General features: G+C 36.4%; 4 protein-coding genes across 4 annotated transcripts; 3 read left to right on the top strand and 1 right to left on the bottom strand.

Moving 5' to 3' along the window:
* The first annotated feature begins 918 nt into the window (after nucleotides 1-918).
* Nucleotides 919-3,510, top strand: LOC117780154 (phosrestin-2). The gene is made up of 4 exons (XM_034616576.1): nucleotides 919-1,185; nucleotides 2,147-2,954; nucleotides 3,016-3,145; nucleotides 3,215-3,510. The coding sequence occupies exons 1-4, from the start codon at nucleotides 1,077-1,079 to the stop codon at nucleotides 3,260-3,262; spliced, it is 1,095 nt and encodes a 364-aa protein (XP_034472467.1). The 5' UTR covers nucleotides 919-1,076; the 3' UTR covers nucleotides 3,263-3,510.
* Nucleotides 3,511-5,109: 1,599 nt separating this feature from the next.
* LOC117780151 (protein croquemort) lies at nucleotides 5,110-7,000 on the top strand. Its single transcript, XM_034616574.1, has 5 exons — nucleotides 5,110-5,281; nucleotides 5,343-5,645; nucleotides 5,705-6,516; nucleotides 6,574-6,664; nucleotides 6,721-7,000. Exons 1-5 carry the CDS (start codon nucleotides 5,153-5,155, stop codon nucleotides 6,913-6,915), a joined length of 1,530 nt encoding a protein of 509 aa, XP_034472465.1. The 5' UTR covers nucleotides 5,110-5,152; the 3' UTR covers nucleotides 6,916-7,000.
* Nucleotides 7,001-8,395: 1,395 nt separating this feature from the next.
* On the top strand, nucleotides 8,396-10,383 carry LOC117780153 (protein croquemort). Its single transcript, XM_034616575.1, has 4 exons — nucleotides 8,396-8,824; nucleotides 8,974-9,770; nucleotides 9,829-9,922; nucleotides 9,977-10,383. Exons 1-4 carry the CDS (start codon nucleotides 8,396-8,398, stop codon nucleotides 10,133-10,135), a joined length of 1,479 nt encoding a protein of 492 aa, XP_034472466.1. The 3' UTR covers nucleotides 10,136-10,383.
* Nucleotides 10,384-16,964: 6,581 nt separating this feature from the next.
* Nucleotides 16,965-18,540, bottom strand: LOC117780649. Its single transcript, XM_034617266.1, has 2 exons — nucleotides 17,783-18,540; nucleotides 16,965-17,413 (listed from the first exon to the last, which is right to left on the bottom strand). The coding sequence occupies exons 1-2, from the start codon at nucleotides 18,526-18,528 to the stop codon at nucleotides 17,104-17,106; spliced, it is 1,056 nt and encodes a 351-aa protein (XP_034473157.1). The 5' UTR covers nucleotides 18,529-18,540; the 3' UTR covers nucleotides 16,965-17,103.
* Between the last annotated feature and the right edge of the window lie 7,376 nt (nucleotides 18,541-25,916).

The raw sequence follows: 25,916 nt of genomic DNA, 5'->3' as shown, positions 1-25,916 counted from the left end.
CTATAGTAAATACTTAGATTCCTTATAAAAACTGAACTCATTTTTAATTTGTTCAATTATGCTTTGGTTTAAATGGTTACTACAAATGCAATATTTATTTATTTATTGTTGAAATATATCTGATAGTCACAGAATTTAGTTACAATAACATTTCTTAATAATTTGTTGATTTATACATTAAAGTAATGAAAAATCCTCAACTAACTTATTGAGATGTTCATATTTAATTGCTTGAAGTTTGCTGACAACTGAATTAGCAAGACTTATGAAACAAGTCGTCTTCTCTTTCATTCTCTCTCTATCTTTCTTTGTAGCGGTTTTTTTATTTTGTTCTTTCACTTTCGTTTGTTTATAAACGCCCCATTCATTCATCAAATTAAAACAAAGTTTTTAAAGTACTTGTACTTACGCGTTAGGAAATATTCTTGACGTCTGTTTACAATTTAATTAGTAAGTATTATGGAACAAGTACTCTATCTCTTGTTGTATCTCTCTCTCTCTTTATCATTCTCACTTTCTCTTTCTGTCTTTGCACGTAATAATTTTCCCATGCGTCATTTAGTACACAAGCACAAACATAAACAAAATCCGAAAAAAAATAACAAGGAAGAAAATCCACAGCGAACAGCAGGCAACAATTGCACGCACGCTTTATTGATTTTGTTAGTTATTTTTGCATTGCTAATACGCCATGTAGTACGTTTATTTTGTTGTTTGTTAGGGAAACATCGACTTTTTTTGACAGTCACATCAGCAGCAATGTCAATATCAAAGGCAAAGCCAATGGTGGAAGCCCTAGAAAAGACAATGCCAGCAAATTGTTTAGATTCTAGACTAAATGCAACACTAGAGCTGTGTTCAGCTAATTCAATTTGTTGAGTCCGTACAATGCCAGGTATAAATGACGGATTGCCGTTGACCGCTAATTGAAAACGACGCGAACAACGCAACGCGACGTAGTTCAAAAATTATTAGATAAAAAATTAACAAAAAAATAAGTCGGTAAGCGTGAAGCGTTATTTCGGAAGATTTCTTAAATAATTTAAAACGATTTAAAGAGAAGACTCGATAGCAAAATGGTGGTCAATTTCAAGGTGTTTAAAAAATGTTCACCGAACAATATGATCACGCTGTACATGAATCGGCGTGAATTTGTGGATTCGGTGACACAAGTGGAGCCCATTGGTAGGTTTTCATGAATGTGGATTATGAATTATATTTTTCTATTTCAAAAATTAACAATGAGAATAAAACTATTCTAGATACACAAAATATCTAATGAATTCAGGGAATCAAACCGAAACAAATATAGGTTACGGTTTCGGTTCCGGTACGTCCCCTACCATCGAAATCGAGTCTTGATCAAAAATAATTAAATTTTCTAAATGAACAAAATTTGAATGCAAAATGAATTAAGAGTCCAAATCATGATCAAAATGAAATTCCGTTTGAAAATCTATTCAGATTTGATCAAGTTATGACAGGTGAAAGTTGGCAGAAAATTTATTTCGGTTACGGTCTCGGATCCGGTACTAAAAATGAAGCGGTTAGTTTCGGTTAACGGTTCCGGAATCGTTTCCGGTGCTATTATTATAATATATTGAAATTATAGGAAATTTATATCAATGTGAGGAATATTTACTTAATTGTAAATGTCTTTGTTCAATTTACAATTTTATTTATAGTTACTAAAAAAGACTGCATGAATGCAAATATATTAATATAGTTTTTATAATGAAAAATAAATTTTAAAAACTAAAGTGAAATATCTAGAATATATTCTTTAATAAACAGTAAAATCTATATATCAAATAAAGCTTTTTGAAATCTTCTATTGACATAGACATGCAGTAAATTAAGCAATAATATTCCACTTAGATAATCGGTCTGTCTGCGGGGCTTTAATTAAATTAGAGCTTAATTTATGCAGAGCCAGAGAGTGAGAGCCAGTGAGAACTAGTTACATCAGCCACAAAGCTGCTTATTAGTTACGTGTTAATTGGCCAAGCGTGGAATATGGCCAAGACACGTGTCTAACAACTGGGCTGTGGTTGTGATTGTGACTGCAACTCTGACTCTGACTGTGTCTGTGAATGTTGTATTTGCCGTTCTGTGTGGTCCAATTAATTTCGCTGGCTATTTACAGATGGCATCATTGTACTGGACGATGATTACGTGCGCCAAAATCGAAAGATTTTTGTGCAACTTGTTTGCAACTTTCGATATGGTCGCGAGGATGATGAAATGATTGGATTGCGTTTCCAGAAGGAGCTGACTCTAGTTTCGCAACAGGTCTGCCCGCCGCAAAAGCAGGACATACAACTGACAAAGATGCAGGAGCGTTTGCTCAAGAAACTTGGCTCGAATGCCTTCCCCTTCGTCATGCAAATGCCGACAAGCTCGCCGGCATCCATCGTGTTGCAGCAGAAGGCCAGCGATGAGAGTCAGCCCTGTGGTGTGCAGTACTTTGTGAAGATCTTCACGGGTGACAGCGACTGCGACCGTTCACATCGTCGCAGCACCATCAATTTGGGCATACGCAAGGTACAGTATGCACCCACTAAGCAAGGCTTGCAGCCGTGCACTGTGGTGCGCAAGGACTTCCTGCTGTCACCTGGTGAACTGGAATTGGAGGTGACACTCGACAAGCAGCTGTATCATCATGGCGATAAGATATCCGTTAACATTTGTGTGCGTAACAACTCCAACAAGGTGGTTAAGAAGATCAAGGCCATGGTGCAACAGGGCGTCGATGTGGTGCTCTTCCAAAATGGACAATTTCGCAATACGATTGCCTTTATGGAAACCAGCGAGGGTTGTCCATTGAATCCGGGTTCGAGCTTGCAGAAGGTCATGTATTTGGTGCCCACTCTAGTGGCCAACTGTGATAGGGCCGGAATTGCCGTCGAAGGTGACATTAAGCGCAAGGATACTGCTCTGGCCTCCACCACACTGTAAGTACCTAATTCTATTTCATTTCTATCTTTGCTTTAATGTTGTAATTGAATTCTTTAGGATTGCCAGTCAGGATGCTCGCGATGCCTTTGGCATTATTGTTTCCTATGCAGTAAAGGTGAAACTATTTCTGGGTGCTTTGGGTGGCGAGCTGTGTGCTGAGTTGCCCTTTATACTCATGCATCCAAAGGTAAGGGTACATTTCAATATTGAATTGACTCATTTAATTGCCTCCACTCTCTCACTCTTTCTATATCAGCCCAGCCGCAAGTCTCAATTGGAAACTGAGGGATCCGTTGAAGCCTAAACAGTTCGTTACCTCAATACAGAGTGCATAATATATTTATACAACAAGTTTTAATCAAAGTGTTATGAAACAAAAATCCAAAGCTGATGTTGCTGAATTGTTCTGAACTGCAGTCGTCGTATTTTTCTTATAAAAATTCTATTTTCAATCTATACCAATATATGTGTGTATGTGTATTATAAACGCTAAACAATTATGTTATAGTTAAAAAAAATTATTAAAAAAAGACATGGGAATTAACAACGGTATATTTATGTGTTTTAAATAATTATAAACTTAAACCACAGTTAAATTGCAACTATTCAAGATGCTGCGACTTAAGTACAGTATTTCCATTAGTTCTAAGTAATTCCAGTTTTCAAAACAAACTGCAGCTTTCATTAATGTAGCAAGGCTCTTATGCATTATTCTACCACAGATGCCACACGATGCATGAGATTCCAGCTGAGGTACAAGATTATGCATTTATTCAAGTGCATTGCTGCAACCAAATGTTGCATGTTGGGTTTAATATGCCTACCACATTTGAGTTTCGGAAGGGAAAATCAATATGTTACATGCTAATCGCAACGTTTACTTTTGTGGCTTGCTAATTTCAATTAATTCCAGGCCCAAAGCATAGTAACAGTGTCTGCTAGAATTAATATACGGGCATGCCAAGTGCAAAATGCATTACATATACGTAATGAACTAAATACATATTGTTTAAATGTGGCCGACAATTCTTGAATTTAATTTGAATATTCTGTCAGAGATAGTAAACATGATAACTACATGGAAGTAAATAACAGCATGGCAAGTCTTTTAATAAATGTGGGAAACAACCACATTACTGTGAAGTGGAATTTCAATCTAGAAATCAATCGACATAATCGTCTATAATTAATTTTCGCCTCTGTTATTAATAAACTTCTGTAAATACTCAACATATATAGACTCAACAAATTTCGATATGGCTATTAACAGCACTTAAATGCTTTGTAATAGACTAAGTACAATTAAAAAATGTATGGTACTCGTAACCGATAGACGACTAGTTGCTTATTTGTCTGATAAGATTACTTTATCTTAGTCAGACGAGCTCCCAAACTGTACGAGATTATCTTAGCGGAAACAGACACAAGGAAAAAATAATTGTCCCACTTACTTTTGCTAATTTTCAATAGATTAATAGAAAATAATCAATAAGTAAATAAACTATAATCAATTGATTAGAATTAAACATTAATAGGGGTTATTGGATAGTGAGTGATATGATTTTTTAACTATATTTTAATTTTAATCATATTACTTTCAATTTTAAAACATTATTCATATCAACTGCATATGGAATTTAAAACAGGAAAACTTTTTGAATGTCTTCATCAACATGTAATAATGAGTATGGTTTTAAATATTAAATTAAAAGTAATAATCAAAATGTAAGTTTCTTAAAAATTTAAACAAGCAGCTCTCATGCTTAAAAAACAGAATGGAGACTCAAAAATGGTGTACAGTTTATCGATCATTCGTACTTTTAACGCCAGTTTAGACTGAAGGCAGTGTTACTAGGTAATTTCAAATGCTTTACAATCACTTGATTGATAAGACGTAAAACCCTGGAATCAGTATCACAGTATCAGTATCAGTATTCTCAAGCTGTATTTAGTGCATTGTGCATATGTAGGTGAAGTAAATATTGATAATCAAGTACTTATACGAACATATGTAGTTCGAAATGATTGAGAGCAAGAAACAAAGCAAATCAAAACAGAAAAGAAACAAAAGGAAAGAAAAAAATATTACGATTAAGCGACGATTATCGCATTTAATGAGAATAAAATCCGCACATTGAAGTACTAACGGGTTAGTTGGCTACTGAGACAGTCTCCGGTACAGACGTCTGGCAGAATGTGCTGTCGTTGCTGTGGTGTGACCCAACAAAAGGTCTGGGTTTTTGGCATTGGTACTCTATTTGCAATTTCCGGACTTTTGGCTATAATATGCTGGCCCAGTTTTATTGATAAAATGGTTTTCAAGGTGCGTAGAGGAGCGTATAATAATATTCAATAAGTTATTGTTGTGATCTGACTGTACTTAGAGTTTGCCGCTGACTCCCACTTCAAAAACGTTTGACAAATGGATCGAGCTGCCTATACCAGTATATATGAGAATGTTTCTCTGGAACTGGACAAATCCTGAGGAAGTTAAGAGCCATGGCGCCAAGCCAAACTTTAAGCAACTTGGCCCATATGTTTATCGGGAGGAACGCATGAAAATGGATGTAGAATGGCACGAGAACAAGACGGTCACTTTTAACCCACGACGAACATGGTTCTGGGAGGAAGAGCTCTCCGGTGGCAAGCAATCCGACCTGATTACAGTACCCCACTTGCCATCTATAGTAAGTTTTAAGTTTTAAAATTTGTGCTTAGTAATACAAATTAATACCCCCTTCTTTAGGCCGCAGCGCATAGCATGCGTCATAGTCCAAAGCTTATTAAAATGTTCTTCAACACTGCCCTCAATGAAAACGGGGGTGCACTTTACGTAACCCACACTGCCAGAGAGTGGCTCTTCGATGGCTTCTACGATGAGTTCTTGCATTATGCAATGAGTTTGAATAACCCTTTCGCACCACCCATTGAAACAGATCAATTTGCTTGGTTCCTAAATCGTAATGGTTCCAAGGAATTCGAGGGAGCTTTTACTGTCCACACAGGAGTGGGCGATATTAAAGAAATGGGCGAAATCAAATTCTGGAATGGAGTGAATCATACTGGTTGGTATGAAGGAGAATGTGGACGTCTCAATGGCAGCACGACGGATTTGTTTGTGCCTGATGAGCCAAAAGAGAAAGCATTGACTATTTTTATAACCGACACATGTCGCATAATTAATTTGGAATTCTCGGGCCAAAGCCAAGAAATTGAGGGCATAAAGGGCTGGAAATACGAGATTACACCGAATACCTTTGACAATGGACAGCGCAATGGAGATATGAAGTGTTATTGTCCAGCCAGCAGGCAACCCGATGATTGCCCCGCCTCAGGTGCAACAGATCTGGGACCCTGTGGTGATGGTGCCCCAATGTATTTGTCGGCCGACCATTTCATGTATGCTGATGACAGTTATGCCAACACAATCACTGGTGTCGAGCCCAACTATGAACGTGACAATTTCTTCATCATCATGGAACGCAAACTGGGAGTGCCGCTTCAAGTGAATGCAGCCGTGATGGTCTCATTGTTCATCCAGGAGGACGAGGACATCGAGTAAGTCGTCGACTTGTTAAACAAAACAGACCATAAAGATTTTCCCTTAATACACAGCATACTAAAAGGACTGCCCAGCTTCTATGCCCCACTCTTTACATCGGCGAGCCAGGCCGTTATTAACAAGGAGCTGGCCTCCGAGCTAAAGGTCTGTCTAGTCAAAGTGCAAGTCTATTTCAGTCTATTTATCACATGTTCTTCTAGCTGGCACTGAATCTACCTGTAATTGGATTTTACACCGGTGTGGGCTTCCTCTGCTTGGGCTGCATCCTCATCATCGTTGGCATTGTTCTCACAGTCAAGCGCAAGTGGCATGGACAGGCAGAAGCTGATAGGACGGCACTTATCAGTCAAGAGAACATAACTGACCCCAAAGAAGCACAAGATCAATGCAAGTAGGACATAGAAGCTATTTAATGTTTAATGACAGCAGATTGTGATTATTTTATGTATTATTATAGAATAAAAATGCATTTTAAATTGAGCTTATTTATTGGAAACGTTTTTGTCAGGCAATCTGTACAAATCCATAAAAGATTTATCAAAGTTTTTTGAAACGAAATGAATGTAGATAAATTATTACAATTATAATTGAAAGTAATTTTGATAAATTAATGTATACTTAGAGATTGCAATATACAATTTAAGGAAAATATTTGTAGAAAATAGTATTTGTATCCATAAAATATATTACTTTTCTGGTATTATTATAGTTTTAGGTGTACACTGCTACAAAAAAAATTTTGAATTGTTTAAAAATAACACAGTCTCAATTGATAAATAAAAAATAAAATTATATAATATAAAATTTTCAACATCAAATTAATATACATGTAAAACTCGTCGCTCAATTCGTTAATATCACAATATCAATGTATAGTGTATTGTATTATTTTTCTTACTCCAATTTTCTTCGAGCATCTGTTTGTTTGGTAAACTGTAAACTTTTCTGTACTTTCACCCACATTATCAAATATTTCTTACAACATTATTTGCGTGAGGTTTGAAGTATTTCACCAGGTATTTGCACTAACTGAGTTATATATACATTGGTATACGAATTAAGGTATTTATATTTATATAGGTGTGTGTGTGTGAGTCGACTTGATTGAAATAAAGTTAAAAACGTCTGTGGTTATGTATTTGCAGTGTATGTGTGAGCTTAAATTTGAGGGATGCCAGAGCAGTTAGTGGTTACAGTGGTGTCCTATGGGTAATGCACTGTGTATTTTTGAGAGTGTACTAGTTTTTCAAATGGGAGTCAAATGAAAAGCATTGTCGAAAGCTGGTATGTTATAATTACCGGAAGTTATACAAATACCTGTTACAAAGGAGACAGAGTGAGGGCAGTAGTATGCATATTTGGGTGTCCACACAATTCTATGAAGGATAACATATAAGTGTGAATAAACTTAAGTATTGAAAAAGCGTCAGTAATAAAAAGAATTATTTATTTTATAGGTAAAAATAATAATTGTAACATAAATATTAAAAATTATTAGAATTAATATTATAACTTTACTATTATTTAACTTTTAATATATTTTATTATTAACATCATTTCAATCTGTCTAATTTTTTATTAGAAAATGAATCTCCATTTAGCAGCATTGGAAAGAATTGTCAATCTCTATCTTGAATAGCATCTTAAGAAAAATCAAAACATTATTAAAGCAATAATCTAATCGATTTATAAATATTATTACGTGTATTTTTTGGGCCATTTACATATGACGTATCAGTCAAACTGATTAGCTCAACCCTTTGTCAATTAATAGTGCAGGTAAACAATTATAATCTAATCTGGTTGTATGCTCGCACTCTATAAAAACAATGCCTATTGCGGAGTTTATTCATCAGTCGCCATTGTGCTGTTATAATGTGTTGCAATTGTTGTAGCGTTCGGCAACAAAAGATTTGGGTCTTTGGACTGGCCGGCCTATTGTTGATTGTGGGCATAGTATTGCTCTCGGGCTGGCCCAGTATATTCCGGCAGTGGATGCGCATTATTTTGCCCCTGGCGCCCAATTCGTTTATGTATAACAATTGGGTGACTACACCGACTCCAATATACACTAGTTTCTATTTGTTCAATTGGACCAATCCACACGATTTAAATAATACAAATGTGAAGCCGAACTTTGACCAAATTGGACCTTATACATTCAGTGATTACAAGGTTAAAGAGGATCTGCTGTGGGAACAACCGGAGGTGACGTATTACGGTCGTCGCACTTTTCACTTTATGCCGGAGCTGTCAAGGGGTAGATTAGACGATGTCATCATTACGCCGCCATTTCCCACACTGGTGAGTATGGAATGCCTCATTTCATGGGTAATTATAAATGTATATATTTCATTTGAGTTGTAAAGCTAAAATAAAAAAACATATAATCTATGTAAGACTTAAAAGTTGAGTGAAATACTTAAAAATGTAATTTGTATCCTGTACTATAGACTGCCGCTCGTTATGCACGCCAATATCATCGTCTGCTCCGTAGGATTATAAACTTTGCAGTGAATCGGGAGGGCGGTGGCACGTTCATGAAATACACCGCCGGAGAGTGGATCTTCGATGGCATCTACGACAGACTAATCGACTTTGCCGGGAAACTACATTCACCTTTGATTCCCATAAATAGTGATCACTTTGCTTGGTTCTATCAAAGGAACAACTCGAAAACCGCCGAGGGTAACTATACAATCCATACGGGACAAGGAGATCTCAGACAGATGGGTGAGCTGCAGATGTGGAATGGCACCACACACACTGGCTATTATCAAGGGGAATGTGGCAGGGTCAATGGCAGCACGGGCGAGTTGTGGGCCCAGGATCGACAGTATGACGAGACAATTTCCATATTTTTGTCAGACGCAGCACGATACATCAATATGCATACTGTGTCGAATGTCACGATGCATGGCATCGATGCCTGGCGGTATGAAACAACAGAACTAAGCTTTGATAACGGTCAACTGAATCCAGATACGAAATGTTTTTGTGTTACCAATCACCAATGCCCAAAGAATGGTGTGGTCGATTTTTCGCCAGCTGCATACCATGGACCCATTTACATGTCACATCCGCATTTCCACATGACAGATGCATCGTATAGGGAGAATACAACTGGCCTCCGGCCGGATGCCGCCGAGCATGGCATGCATATCATAATGGAGCCAACGCTCTCCATACCCATTAGCCTCAAGGGACAAGTTATGATTAGTGTGCTGGTAAGCCGCGACGAGGAAATTGAGTGAGTTATCTAAGTATCTGAAATCCACTAAGACACTTATTATTATCTTTACTCTTAGCTATCTGAAGGATGTTGCCTTTGATCATTACGCTCCACTCTTTGTGGTGCAAATGAGAGCTGAGCTGGATGATCGTTTACTCAGCTTAGTTAAGGTCAGCTACAGGCGACTCCCACTTATACCAACCAATAACTTGTCTTATTTACAGCTCGCTTTGAATGCGGCACAAATTGGTCAATTTGTTGGTCTTGGCTTGCTTTTAATTGGCCTTGCAATGCTCATTGGGGGCGTGATCGTGACCAAGAAACATCAATGGCACAATGAATCGCAAATGAAACAAAACGACGAGGTGAACTTACATCCCTAGAAAAGTACTTCAAGCAACAGATGATTATTATTTGTCAAGTGACGGTATTTTGGGTTGATAAGAAATTGTTATTTTTGTTAGTTCTTTGGTATATTTTTGGTATTTGATTATCTGAAGTACGTCATAAAACAGAAATTCTTTGCCGTGACACATAACAACACATACACAAATTGGCGTGCTGCTGGATTATCCAATTTAGCCCTCAGGTGTTGGGTTACCCAGTTGAGCTCGTCTAGAATTACACAAAATTATGGCCTCTCAGATATGCTAAATTTATTAATATGTTAATAATTGTTATTGTTTTTTGCTGCTCTTTTGTTGCTTTGTTGTGCTTGGTGCTGGTGGTACAACAACAAACCTTGAGCACGTAAGCTGCATACTTTACGGCGTACGAACTCTTTCACCTATTTGCACACACACACACACACAAACATCTAGCCAAATTGCTAACTGGAAATTTGAAAAATGCCAACAGAATATTATAAGCGGCTAATTTATATGCGAATGGCACGCAAACTTACGTATTGCACACACATTGTTGTCGAAGAACTGCCGAGCAGCAGGTCCTGTGGCAGGCAGCTCGAAAGGACGTTCAGGATGTGGGTGGGAAAAAGTTAAACAATGTATGAAAATATGAAAATTATATGCTAGCAAGTATGTGTTGGCCATAACTTTAATAAATACACATAAGTTATGATTAAGTGCTGCCAGCATTTTGTTCTTAAGATATTTCAGGAGACTTTTTAAATAGGATTTACGTATCATAAATTCTAAGTGCTGTGGTAATATTTGTTTGTTCCAAATATATTATAATATTATAAATTTAGCAATATTATTAATTATAATTATTATAAATATTAATATTAATTTATAACTTCTTAAATATGTCAAAATCCTTAATAAAACACTCTTATTATCATAAATCATACAATATTCCAATTTAATAAAAGTCAAAACTATGAATATTTGTTATTCAACATAAGTTGAAGAAACCAAAATCAACTACTTAAATTCTGAAAACAATAAATATTAACAGCATTATGATATATGTATAAAATGAATATATACAATATATTACATTCATTAAATATATACATCTTGTGTATTTCGTCCAACTAGAATAATTGCATTGCAATTGCAATTTTTCTTTTTGCAAATTCTAATATATTAAAATTATTTAGACAGAAAACTATTTGAATGCGTTTGCGTATGTCGACATATTTGGTAGTCCAATATATTTTAATTTTTAAATTGAACACATATTGTGGCAAATGTCTTGACAAATATGCATGCTGTACAAAAATGATTTACATTTGCTTATTTTCTACGAATACAATATTTGGTATTTTTGGGCAAGAGTCACTTAGTAGCGACTGTATCAACTAGAAATGGTTTATATTTCGTGCATTCGTTTCTAGACTAAAATTTATTTTATTCTTTTTTGATGAGCAATTTCAGACAACATTTGATTTATGTGCGAGACAATGTAGCTTTATTCAATTTTATGCACTATTCTATCTATAATCTAAATACATTCCTTAATGCTTTTTCAGCAATGTTGGTAGCTTTAAAACTATTCCCATTATCTAGTGAAAAGCTGTATTACAAGTGCAAGATTTGCGCTGCTGCTTTCCTTTCATTTTGCTTACCCATAAGCCTTAATGTATGTAAGCAAGGCATATTTTAATACAGTTACAGCTTAATATTGCTTATCAACATGTTAACAGAGTGTCAGCTAGTCTAGCTTTCCATGTAACACCTGCTAAGTTTTTCAACACTTTTTTATATTTGCATATTAACTTGTTCTGTTCAAGAATTTGATTCGTGTCCGCATTTCACCAAGGAACAGCCCCAAAATGTGCAGTTGTGCGAGGAATTTTTAATAAAACTTTTTAAATATTTCGCACGGTAAAAAATCAGAGGAAGATAAAATGAATGACGGATGACTACCTCAACATCAACAGCCAGCGCAGTATACAGGTTGACCAGGTGCTCAACTGTCAAGAGACTGACGTATTCAAACATGTATCTAGGAGGGAAGTCTGCCTAATACATAAAGAAGCTTGGAACGCCTTTAAGTTGGACTTCATTTATTATAGAAAAACTTCTTAATTAAATGTTATTTTCTATAATTGCTATTTGAATGAAAGACAAGTATTATTTGTATTTTTTTTAAATGTAAGTCATACGGCGTTACTTTAATACGTTTGCAACTATAAACAAATTGTATATATAGCATTTTTTAATTTCATTATAATATTTATACTTTTAGCAATTATTAAATTCTATTGGAAATCGCAGTGTATTCAGCATGCAACTCATCAAATTCATTAAGTTGTTTTTATAAAGCCTTCATATTTTTATACCCTGAGCCCATTGAAAATGCGAAAAAAAAAAAAGGGTATAATGTGTTTAACAGAATGTATATATATTCTTGATCAGCATCAACAGCCAAGTCGATTGAGCCATGTCCGTCTGTCTGTACGTTTGTCCGTCCGTCTGTTTGAACGCGTCGATTTCAAAAACTATAAGAGCAAGAGATTTCAAACTTGGTGTGTAGGTTCCTGGATACCATAGACAGATCAAGTTTGTTTTTATTTTTGGATCGCACCACTATACCATATAGCTGCCATAGGAACGATACATCGAAAATTAAGTTTTAGTATGAACAACTGATTTGTTTGTGGGCTGGTATTATACAGCTAAAATCGGTCCACTTTATCGTATAGCTGCAATAGAGACAATTAATCAAAAATGAAGTCTTAGTATGAAAACGTTTTTTGTTTTTTGAAATATCTTAATCAAACTGTTAGAATGTGCATTTAAGTTGGTTTTGTACATTCTGACCAAATTTAGTGTAATTCGGTTACATATATCATATAGCTGCCATAGAAACAATCGATCGAAAATCAACTTTCAGTGCAAAGTACCTGGGCACAGGGTATCCTACTGTCGAGCGTGATCGACTGTTACCGCCGAATTGTTTCTGTTGGGTTTATGCAACAGCTCGAGCCACTGACCGACTTCATTATTTGACGTTCGCACAACAGAAAAAAATACACAAAAATGTTTGTAAGTAAATATGTGTGTATATATGTATTTGGAGAAGTGTGTGTGAGGCAATTTTCATACATAAGCCAAATAGCATTGTTGCTGCCCCTGTTGGTCCATTTGGACTGTTGTCCGTTTATGTCGCGAAAACTTTGGTGTCCTAATCCGCTGGCTGACTTGCATACTAATTTGTTTGCTTTTGGGCACTTCTGCTTCCCTTTGTCCCTCCATCATCTACTGTCTGTAACTGGGACTCACTCTTTTTAGATGCTTTCTTTGCCGCCTTTATGGTCTCTCGCTCTCTCGTTTTGTTGACAACCCATAGATTATGTTGTTGGCTTTGGCTTTGTGTGTTGTTGTCCAAAAGCCGAAAGCATGTTTCGGTTGAGTATGTATTTGTGTTTGTGTGTATGTGTGTGTGTGAAAGCTCTCAGTGTCATGTTCGCTTGGCTTATGCATTCAGTTAGGTTTCATCTTCTAGTATTCCGTAGTGTCCCGCTCTGTCCTGCCTACGGACTCCATTGGTTGTTTTGTTTGTTTGCTTTTGTTTAGCTGCTTAATTTTTCCCTTTGTCATGTTGACAGCCCTTCGACAGTGTATCCCGTTTTTCGGGTTCTTTGCTTGGATTGGTTGCCTTTAGTTTGCTTCATTTTGCGCACAATTTAATGTTATTTAATTGGCATTTAAGTTTATGAAAATGTTTGTGTTTTGGCTGTGGTCTTACAGACTCCGGAACGACCTCTCAAATAATAATAATGTCGAGGTCAGTTTTTATCTTTATAGTCTCGCGTGTATTTGTTATGTCTCGTTTCTCCTTGACCTTAAGTGTCTGAGAGTAATTCTAAGTGTGAATTGGTTGTTGAGGAACAAAAGGAGTAGGGATACTGAAATCTATCGTACACCATTGGCAATTTTGTTTATTAATTTTTTTTATTTAATTTTGTATCTGCTTCAGCCCCATTAATTTTTGTTTGCGCCCAAAAATATGCAACATATCTTAAACAAAATGTAGCTGAAAATTCAATTAAATAAATCTACTTGAAGTTAATTTTCAGTGACATTTTGACTACAATGTTAACCACAATATGCCGCAATAATTTACACAGACTAATTCTTTTTTTCACAGTTTTTTATATGCTGATGCTCTCTCCTTTCGGAAATTTATGGTGCAATTTTCTATGCGTTGTACAGTCGCGATGCCTACAAATTTTATATGTGCCCAAATTGCATTGGCCTTTGGCGTCGAGCAGGCGTTACAAAGTTGACAGCAACACAGGATGTACAGTCAAAAATAACCAAAATGAAAATATGAAACAATGTTAACAAAAACAACAACAAAAACAGACATGGTGACCGTTCACTGACAATGTTGGTAAAATTTAAAAATTTCATTTGAAAATGCAGCGCAAAATGTTTGTAGCCCGTGTTTTTTATGCCATCGAAAAAAATATTTTGGAGTATTATTTTTTCTATGAATAAACTTGGAAATTACTGAGCTGACACACACATGGGACAACCAAAACGTATTGTTCAATTTTCAATGGGAATGTGATTTGGAAATAAATGTTGAAAACTAAACAAGCTAAAACAGATAACAACGAAATGTCTAATAAGTGTTGTGAAAACGATTTTAAATGTTTTTCATTATTTTCTAACCGACATAAGAACTATGTTGTCATATCAAAACAATTTTGTATTAATTTATGTCTGTTTGTGCGGCAGTTTTTAGTTTGTTGAGCCAGTAGAAGGAAATACAAAGTGGTGTAATTAAAACTGCGCTGGGATAACAATCATTATTCAGCTGCTGCTTGCTGTAATTGGAGTTTTCATTTGGTCAGCAGAATATTACGCATACGCCATGTGAACGACGAAGTGTACTTTAATTGCCGTTGCGTGCTTTTATGAAGTGCACATAAAATATCTGGCATGAAGTTAGCTTTTGCTTTGCATCGTAAATTGCAAATGGTTTTTTGTGAATTTCACAATTTCTGTCCTAAAATTTTGACAGCTTCAACTTCGCTGGCAAGCAGAAATTTAATCAGACATTTCTGAAACTTAAACTCTTACTGACACTATGCCAAGAGCTACATTGAAATCGAAAGTTCAAAATAGCTGCACCCAAAATTGCAACATTAACTGAAAACTGCTGATGTTTTTGGCGCAGTTGCTGGAAAAACAATTTGCCTAAGGATAGAAACATTTAAGGCGTCCGAGAAGGCAGAAATGAATTCAAAAGGATAATGTGTGCTATCGAATAACTAGGAAGGACACTAGCAGGCTGCTGCTGCCCTTTGCTGACCATTATGCTCAAGAGTTGACTGCATAAATTGCCAGCAAGCTGTCGTTAGGCAAACGAGCTAAGGCTTAGCGCCTGAAAGTATGCAGCATATTGGATCTTGTTTGAGCATATGACTATGCATATTTGAACGACAATTTCCTGGGCACAGGATCCCCTCTGGTCATCGATGCAAACCCAATTTCATTGTGTTTACAGGCACTTTACAGTGTATCTAGAGTATCATTCTCAGTATCATAGGGTTTGTCTCTTCAGCATACGCAAAATTGCATTTTGCATTCATTTCCAGGCCACCTGAACCTTGCCTTCGATTTTATTTACATACAGAAAAATGTCAGATGTTAATGTACAGCTGTCGTCCTTCGTTGACATACTATACATTCTCTCATAACATTTCAATCAATTCAATCGCAAATTTAACTTCCGTATCCGATTTCCGCAATAAATTTAACAACAACAATAACAAGTACAAAAATTGTGATCGCTGAGCAAAAAATGCATTTTAAAATTTTCACACTTAAACCACAGAATTTTGTTAAATTCACATTAAAAATACATGGGCTGCAAATTGGCAGGTGCAGCAGCATCAAAATGTCACTGCGAATTCCATGAATGCTTATGTATCCGCTTAACCAGTCATGTGGCACGGAAGTGCGACAGCACCGAAGGGGACGAGAGGAGGAGAATTCAGGGTGTAAAGTGCCAACACTGGGCAGGTGGATAATTCATGTGATAACAGCGTTACACGACATTGCAATTATATATGTAAATATACACATGCCACACACTGTGGCATATGCGACTCTGTACTGCCACAGACTGGTGCCAAAAAAAAAACTACAAAAGGGAGTCCCTCCCATTGCACACTCATTTTGTTCTCTCTCTCTCTCTCTCTCTCTCTCTCTCACTTTGTCTCCGTCTCTTATTATCTATAAAGCAATTTTTATTTCTGCTGACTAATCAATTGAATGATAATCAACATTCCTTTTCCTTAAAAAATTTTAAATTTAATTTTTAAATATTTATCGCCTATTGCACCCTTCGTGATGCTTTCGTCACTAACGCGAACTGCCGTCAGCTGTGATATTTCGTATATGCAATTTTAGAATAATTTTATTTGAATTTTTCCCAAAGTAAGATAGCTGCTGCTCCAAGTTTCATCTTTAAATGAAAACTTAGAAAGACATTAAAAAAGTATTATCAACTTATAATACTTCCCAAATTTTCTGATAAGTAATTCTCTTCTTCTTATGGAATCAAGTGTCCACATTGAATATACCGAAATGACTTTAGAAATGGATAATTAAAATTTGTTCTGCATAAAATCAGAGGCTGACATTGTTTTCTATATTAGTGACGTGTTTAAAGTTGTCAACAATATTTTAGAAACTCTCACCTGCAGCATATTTACATTTACCGACCGAATTTTGGCGTCCTGAACAATTGATCAAATGATTGGCTACTCAATAATGCACAGATAGATTAATTAATTCCCAGTGTGTGCTAGGTCTATTTAATTAAGACTACTTGATGTCACTGTGCCTGCTAGTTGTTATTGTATGCATTGAATAACATTTAATTATGCCAATTTCTGTAGCTTGATTTTGGCCATGATACCAACTCATAGCTGTGATTGTGATTGACGGACTTTGTAGGTGAGTTGGAAGCCCGTTTCGGATGCATTTGTCTGGGCGTCACTGGAGAAATTAATTACGAAGGGTGGACGTGCAATGATTTTACTTCCAGCCAACTGATTGCCACAATAATAAGTAGGCTGAAATGCCTGATTGTTGGCCATATATGAGTTGGCAATAAGTAGATAGTCTGTAGCGCGTCCCATGGTTTTCACTGTACTATGGCAATCCTCATCGTAGCCAGGACCAAGGACATCGTTGTTAGATTTGGATAACGAAAAGTGATCCAGGCTGTAGCTGTAAAGGAAAATATATTTAATTTTTTTTTTAAGTAATAAACAACAACATTTTAAGTTAAAATATATATTTTTTTTTTAATATTTGTAATTCCTTAGTTTCTTAGAACACACATAAATATTTTTTCAACTTAAAAAGTTTATATATTTATATATATAGTAAATACGGGTTCTCCGACAGTCGAGAATGCTCGACTGTAGCTCCGTCCATCTATTTTATTCAAAGGACACGTTCTATCATAGTTACAAAAAATTAATATTTTCTTTGTGTTCTACTCTCTGAACAATTCGAAACAATTGTACTTTTAACGTTGTAATTTAGTCCGAGCTTTGATTCCCAAATCCCTACTGTATGTGCAAGCCAACTTACCTAATCTCCATATTTGCTGCACCTGCCACACAAATGGCATAGCGCATGTTGGGCATGTAAATGCCACCAGCAAAGTTGAAGCTGGCAATGCCGCCCGTTGTGCTGCGATAAAACTGATCACAGCCAAGAGGCGCCAATAGTTCTAGATCAGCAGCAGAGGGGGCAGTTAGCGTCTGGATGAGCTGAGCAGCTGGACCGTTGCCAGGATTGCCACCGAAAATGGTGCGTGGCAGGAAATTGCTGAGAAAGGGCAACAAGGTGCGCACAGTGGGCATGTGCGATGCATCGGTGGCAGGTTGCTGTTTGGCCATGGCCAGCGTATTCTGTGGACACTCCAGTTGGGTTAGCGTCAGCTGCCACGTCGACTGCGTCGAGTGGCTACCGAGGCTGAAGTGCAATTTAAGTGCCCGACCCCGTTGCACTTGCACGTACAAATGCTGTCCGTTGTTGCGGCCGCAGAGTTGAAAACGCTGCACTTGCATAAAATCGACACACTCGAGCAGTTGGCTTGTGGCATTGAAGCGCGGCTGTGGCAGCTCAAAGCGTTCAATATCGATGCGTACTTGACAGACCTGCGAACTCCAAGGTGCCACCTCGTACTGGCAAGTGTCCAACACGCTCAGCTTCCCTGCCACCGGACTGCGTATGACGGTGCGCTTTTGCCGCACGCTTGTTGCAGCATTACATTGCAGCTGACAGTCGACAGCAGCAAGGCTCAGCAGTGGCAGCAACCAGAGCAGCTTCATTTTTTTTTGACATATATATTTAAGTTAGGTAAGCGAACAAAGTCGGAACTGCTAACGAAACGAGTTGATTTTATTTTAAAATACTACCGAACATTGCTTTTTATGTGTGCTTTTATCAACTGATAACAGAGAGCTATCTCGTTTTGATAACTGCCATTGACATTCCCCTGTTAACAGAGATAACAGATGTGTGATAATAAATTGTCTAGTAGTCTTACAGCATCTGGCACTACTCATATAAGCACTTATTCCCTTGGCATGTCAATAGCAACAATTTTTTAAGTTGCGAAATATGCTAAAAAAAAAAAACATATGACTCAGCATCGACTCACATGTTTTTTATCAACAACAACAACCATGATCAAAATGACATTCCGTTTCAAATCGGTTCAATTTTGACAAAGTTAAGAAAGTTTGAAGTTGGTCACACCATTGACCTAGCCACTTTACAAGTCTAAATTTATGTTTCTTTGCCATGATTCTTTACAAAAAAAAATATTAAACGTCACAGAATCAATTTTAAAGTGTTGTTTGGCATTGATATTACAAGTCATATAAACGTGAAAGCTTGTGATTTAAAATTTAAAATTTTCAAAACGCCAAATACCCTATGGTATTAAATTTTTTTCAACGGATATCATAAAATTAGAATGCAGAATAAAATAAGAGGCCAAATCATGATCAAAATGACACTCCACTTGATTTGGGTTTATAAGGTTATAACAGTTTCAAGTTGGTCCGACTTTTGACCTAGTATTTTCTCAGTGTCGTTTTTGGAGAATATTCTAAGATTCATCCTGCGAATTGCAGCTTAAGTGCTTCAATAAAAATGACTAAACTTTTAGTTCCCATTCGAATAAATATCACTTTATTTAGTGATGCTTTAAATAAAAATTCATTGGGCAAACGTTTTATCAATAAATGCCATAAGCAAGTTTTACGCACATTTTATGACACACCCAGATACGCACACACACACTCACACATACACACACATATACACACACATATAGACCCACTTAGGGGCAAACCAAAAACAGCTTCTGTGAGGCGTTTATGGCAGCTTTACACCTTTTATGGACACACACCGCACCGAGCTCCTCTCACCGCAACACGGCAAATAATAAAATGCCTGGCATTTATGTGCACATATTTCTGATTGTGTGTTAAAGCTGCATGTGAGTGTGTACGTGTGTGTGTGTGAGTATGCCTTTGTGTGCGAGCCTGCCCTTCATTAATTTGCGTTAAATATTGTGGCCTAGCTTAAAATGCAACTTCAAGTGTACTTAAAATTAAAGAAAAGAGCTGCCTAAATGTGGCGTCATTTTTGAAATGAATATCAAACGATATGACGATCGTTAATAGGAAAATTGCATGTAAGGCGCGATTAACATATCAAAAAATAAATGTTTTACAGCAGAGCTTTTCTTGGCATGCAAGGACCTGAATATATACGTATTGTACACCATGGAAAACATTTGCGTTTGCGTTTAAGTTTTAAAAATTTATGGCCCAAGTCGAAGCGCAGAAAAAACAAGCTGCGAAGTACAACAACAACAAAAAAGCGTGCAGCCGGCGCATTAAAATAAAACTACTAATAATAAGTTAAAACAAAACAACAACAACAGCAACATTTTTGAATAAAATGGAAAAAGCGCAAAAAAAAAAATGGAGCAAACTGACGTCGCTGGCAAAGAGAAAATGCTAAATACGATGAATATTTTATACGCTTAATGATTTATTGAAATATTAAAAATTAGTATAGACTTTGCTATGAATATAAATTCTGTATATATTTATGTAAGCTTTGACTCAATCTTCTGTAAAATTATATAGACTATTAAAATCCTTCTTCTGTACTCCTCTTCTGATCCAATCAATAATCCTTGTAAAATATTGAGTTTTTCCTATAATTTTATCAAAATATTTTCAAAATTAAAAGAAGCTGAATTTCTCAGAAATACTTGAAATCTCTCTAGAAATCTCTCACTTTCTTTTAGCAGCAGGCAAACTTTATGGCCAAATGGTATCACCCTTTTCCCCCGAGGGCATTCAGAAAAAAGTTTAGCAACCGCAGTCGCAGCCGCAGCAGCTCTTGCTCTTATTTATGTCAATGTTTTGTTTTAGTTTTATTTTTATGATTATTTTTTGCTGCTTCAATTGTGGTTTTGTAGGAGGCAGTCGCCTGCTTACTGCTTGCATGTCGTACCCACTTGTACTACCTGCTTGTAATAAGAGAACAAAAAACTGAGTCGAAATTGGGACCGGGTTTAGGTAGGTGGTCTCGGCCCTGTTTTATGTGATCAACAACATGTTTTGTTCTTACTATGCGAAAATTGCTTCGGCAAAATAGCAGCGAAAAATATAAGTGCAGGCACGTCAAAGCCACACACACACATACACACACCACTAACACTAGCACACACAAACAATTGTTGGTAGTTGTGGAAAAGAAGAAAAAGTTTTTTGTGCAGTTTCTTGTTAGTTTTGAATAACCACCTCATAAAAGTAATACTGGCAATGTCCTTGCCAATGCAAATTGTAATCGTTGTTGTACTGTTTTTTTTTTATATTTTCCCTGTTGTTGTTGTCGTAGCGTCATCAATTCTCATGAACAGCTTGATTCAAGTTTAGTACAATTTCTTTGGAAAGTGGGTTAATAGCTTTTCGCAATAGAATCAAATTAATTGTCAATCGATTGGCGTTCAAACAGATTGCACAAGCTGATTATGCAAAATTTAAGTATATTCACATATACAATGCCACGCCTTCTAATCATAAGCAACGACATCAACAACCAGAACAACCTGAACAACAACGACAAGAACAACGTTGACGCCGCCATCTAAAATGGAAATCTACTGTTAACAAGGACATGCATATTTTTCCAGCTTGTGTTGATTTCCCTTGCCTACGTCTAACGTCGCACCGCCTGCATTTTTTCTCCATATTTGCTTATCATGTGAAATGCATGCAACAACAACAATAACAACAGAAAAAACAAGAACAATATGGATGGGCGACGTGTTGCTCACGTTGACTACAGTTAAGAAAAACTAGCTGTTTCCGGTGCTCAAACACAGCGCAATACTGATTGCAACACAGCCAGAAAAAAGTCGGCAACACTTTTGTTGATTTCACTATAAATTTAAATGCAATAGCAACAAAAGCTCAACAAATAAATAGACACAAATTGCGAGTGTTCTCAGCAGGAATATCAATGCGAAAAGACCGAAGCACCCAAGAAAATATGTCAACAAAAGTGCAACTCGAATTGTTAAAATTCTCTGGTAATTTGAAGTTGAAATTAAGGCGTTTCTGCAGTACAGAACGTAGACAATAAATGCAACTGTTTTATTGTTTGTCGGAAATGTTGACAAGCGCCACGAAAACAAATCGAAAACTTCATGTAAATAAAATGGGCACAAAGCAAGATGGAAAAACAGGGAGATTCAACAGAATCTGTTGCTTTTTAGCTATGAGGAAAATTGCGAAATTGTTTTTCTATTTACATGTATTTAATTTAATGCATTCTGATAAACTTTCTTTCAGTGAAAAACTTTGCAAATTCAGCAAAGTGTATTATGCGTATTATTTATAGTGAATTTATAGTAAATGCGCTTATAGACACATTGTTTGCTGCAATGTTTATATAGAATAATAAATGGCCATTGTGGTCCTACACATTCTGGGATTAACATGCAAATCTTTAAAAGGCATCACATCATTCAGCCGCCAGTGCCAAGTTAACTCCCTGACATTTGTCAGGCCACACAGACTTATTTATGTGCGTCGACTGCAGCCATGAATTGACTCAGTGTGTGAGAGCATAGAACTGGGCGTAATGCCAGCTATGAGTATTCCCCTCATGTTGTGGACCCTGCAATGTCGACGACTGTCAACGACAGCAGGCAGTGTCCTTGTCTTAGTTTACCACATGATGCACTCGCACAGGCGTCGCACAATATGTCTTTGATTTCCGTTTATGCTTAAAGCCAACTAAACACCTCTTCGAAGGGGAGAATGCTGAATCTTAACTTAGCAAGCTGCTTTGAAGTGCACTCAAACTCATATTCATATTTGTGCACGTTGAGTGTGAAGTTATTTTATAAATGGGCATTGAATTGACACTCACCACAAAATGCTTAAATAAATTTTAAAAAAATATTTAATTTGTAGAAATTGCAAATAAGATACTTTTCAATCATAATTAAATCTTTTTTCAACAAGTTTCACTTTGAAATATATTTTTTACAGAAAATACTCTCCCAATGATTAGCTTTTCAATGGCAAAAAATATTATACAATATAAAAAAGAAGAAGAAATGCTTCAACATTTTTTATAAATTTCATTTAGTTATTTCTAATTTTTAATAAATATAATTTTTTGACACAGAATATTAACAACTGACATTGATTAGTCAGAGTTTGGAAAGAGTTTCATAAATAGAATTTAATCAGAGAAAGTCTAGATAGGCTAAAAGCTGCAAATGATTGAATCGTAAATTTCGCGAAAAACTTTATGACTAATATTGGAAAACTGCAAATGAATATTTCGGAAAAAGTATTAGTTTAATTCAAATAATCAGTGAATAAAGTTAAATCTGACAGCATTTTAAATGTGAATAATTCACAAACTTGTCATTGCTAAGAATCAGAAACTAAATAAAAATTTATTAAATGGAGTCAAGTGACAAATAAACGTATGTACAATATTTGCCATAAAATTTAATTTGGCTTGTCCAGGTTTTTGCTCTTATCTAATCAACATTTTGTTGACTTTTTCTCTGCCACACTGTTGACATGGACATGGGCAATTTGTGTTGCATGCATGCATGAAATTTCTTGAAAATTGTATTTATCTATGCCTATGTCAATTAATTGATTTTGCAACAAATGTTGCAATAAATGGAATATATTAAACGGTAAAGGATTTTGTAATTTAAAATTTGCTACGATTACGTTTAATGTGAATCTGTCTGCACGTAGCGCAAATAAAGTTGCAACAGCAACAAGCCATGCGAATTTATATGCAGCTGAACCGGAGGAGGCTCCACGAAGCCAACACACATGCTGGACAACACGCGACGTATACTTAATACACACGTTTGTGATGCGTGACTGTTGCAGCAACACACACAGCACACCCTCACACACTAAGACACACACACACACTCACACTCTCACACAGACTCTAGAGCCTTAAAAATGAAATCAACTTAAAATGTGCAAATTGTTTATATTTCAACGAGCGGGTACAGAAAAGCACTGCTAGATCGTACTTGGACTCGCAGTCGTACTCGAACTCAGACTCACATGATGCAGAGGCAAAATGCTTGAACTCATGTAAGTATGTGCCGGACATTGAATAAGATTAATGAAGGTTTTGTTTACGCTTCTTGTGCGGTCGTCCGGCCGCCTGCTGCGGTAACGTGGCCAGAACGCAGAATGCTCCTCCTGCGGCTGTTGGCAGTTAACTCCTTTTGCAGGCAAGCAGGCAGCATTCGGGCCATGTTCGGTTGTTCTGGCAGACAAAAAAACTTATTTCAATGATGGTTTTTCGAGTTGCACTTTGAGAAAAAACAAACAGCAAGCGGGCGGTATCAAACTGACCCACGTACACACACGCACACCTAGAGCAACAACAATTTAAAGAGTGTGTGAGATGGCAGAAGAAACCACAGACAACAGTCATATGCATGTTGTGAATTGTGACAATTTGGTTAATGTTCTTGTAGATTTTTATTGGTCTGTCAGTAAAATAATTTCAAATATTAAATGTGATTTCACTTTTGTGTGCAACTGAGAGACAACCAAGTAAGGGAGATGTGATGCAGCTAATTTCATTTGACTTTCAAATAAGTATTCATATCAATCTTCGCTCTTTACGCTTTCCATCACTTTCAAAGTATTCAAGCAGATGGCAAATTATTTACATATAAAGTCACTCCTTTAATTGCTCTCTGATCATGTATGTTCTCTTTCAAATACCTCAAAAAAAAAGATTTAAAATCATTCTGCAAAGTATTTTCTTTCATTTGAATCTATTCTAGAAAATCTCTTTAAGTATTCATATCAATTAAAAAACCCCTTAAAAGCCAACAGTTAGTAATTAAAAATTAATTATGCTTAACAAACTTAAAGAAGTTTTTCCCTCTTTTTTTTTTAGTGTGCAGCAAAGAGTTCATTCTTCCGGCGATTTCTTCCAGTCGAATGCCTGCACACGGCTCATAGAATATTTCTTGCTTTTATTTTCGCAATTTTAGGTGAATTAAACCTTAGAGCTCGAGCAGAGCATAACTCATAGTATACAAACCGCAAGAAAAGCCCCAGACACCTTTAATTGGAGTTGCAGTCAAAGTTTCCAAAGAAAATGGAGTAGAAAAATGAACGACAGAAAATGAAAAACAGAAAACATAAAAGTAAACAGAGTGCTATGTAATCAGCGCTAAGTATTCACTCCATTCCTTTAAATAATGTGCTCGAATTTCAATTTAATGAGCTCATTGACAGCTATTCCAGCTACACACAAAAAAAAAATGGGGTAATGAGTTAGTCGAGGCTAAATGGTCCGTAACTCAGTCCGAGATAGAAGATTTACGTGGAAAGCGAAAATTAAATATTAATCATACTCGTAATGCACAACGCACTCGGGAGTTTAAAACCAAAAAAGTGGGAAAAAAGGAATGCAGAAAATTTAACAGTCAACACATTTTTCCCAAAGCTCCGACGGGGCCAAAACGTTACCATTTTTTAATTAACCACTAGGGGGTCGCAGAGTGTAGCGTCGGGTCGCGTCGGGTCCTGTTGCTTGGTGTCTTGCTCTGGGGCGACAGGACAGCCGGCTGTCAGTTAAGCTGAATGTGAAGCATGTTGACATTTGTTACCTCGCTGATACACTACATATAACATATGTACATGTGTATAGTGCTTGCCACGGCAAGTGTTGCGACAGCCACGTGAGCGCCACATGACAGCTGTTGCACGAATAGTTCTAAAAGTACTTGCTAATGAGTCTGCAGCTCTGACAGCAATCTCATTTCGACCGCCTTCCCGCACATCTATTCGCTGAAAAACGCGTTCAATTTTTAGCTACTGCAGTTCCCAATAAACATCGAAACAAATTAAACATGTTTGTTATCTTATTTAAAGTAAGGATTCCTCTTCCGTTTTTAAATTTTTGCACTTACCCCACATTTTGCCACATTTTTGAGTTTGTGAATTAGGGTAGAAAACACATTCAAAATATTATAAATATACAAAAAAAAAAAAAAAATTCTTACGCTTTTAACCCTATTTTTATGTTACTCTGCACAAGACAAAATTGTGAATGCCCAACGGGCAAGCGGGCTAAGAACAATGGCTAACAATGTAACGCATACGCCGCG

This window comes from Drosophila innubila, assembly GCF_004354385.1.
Source record: "Drosophila innubila isolate TH190305 chromosome 2L unlocalized genomic scaffold, UK_Dinn_1.0 4_B_2L, whole genome shotgun sequence".
Lineage (NCBI taxonomy): Eukaryota > Metazoa > Arthropoda > Insecta > Diptera > Drosophilidae > Drosophila > Drosophila innubila.
This window is presented reverse-complemented; position numbering and strand designations above follow the sequence as displayed.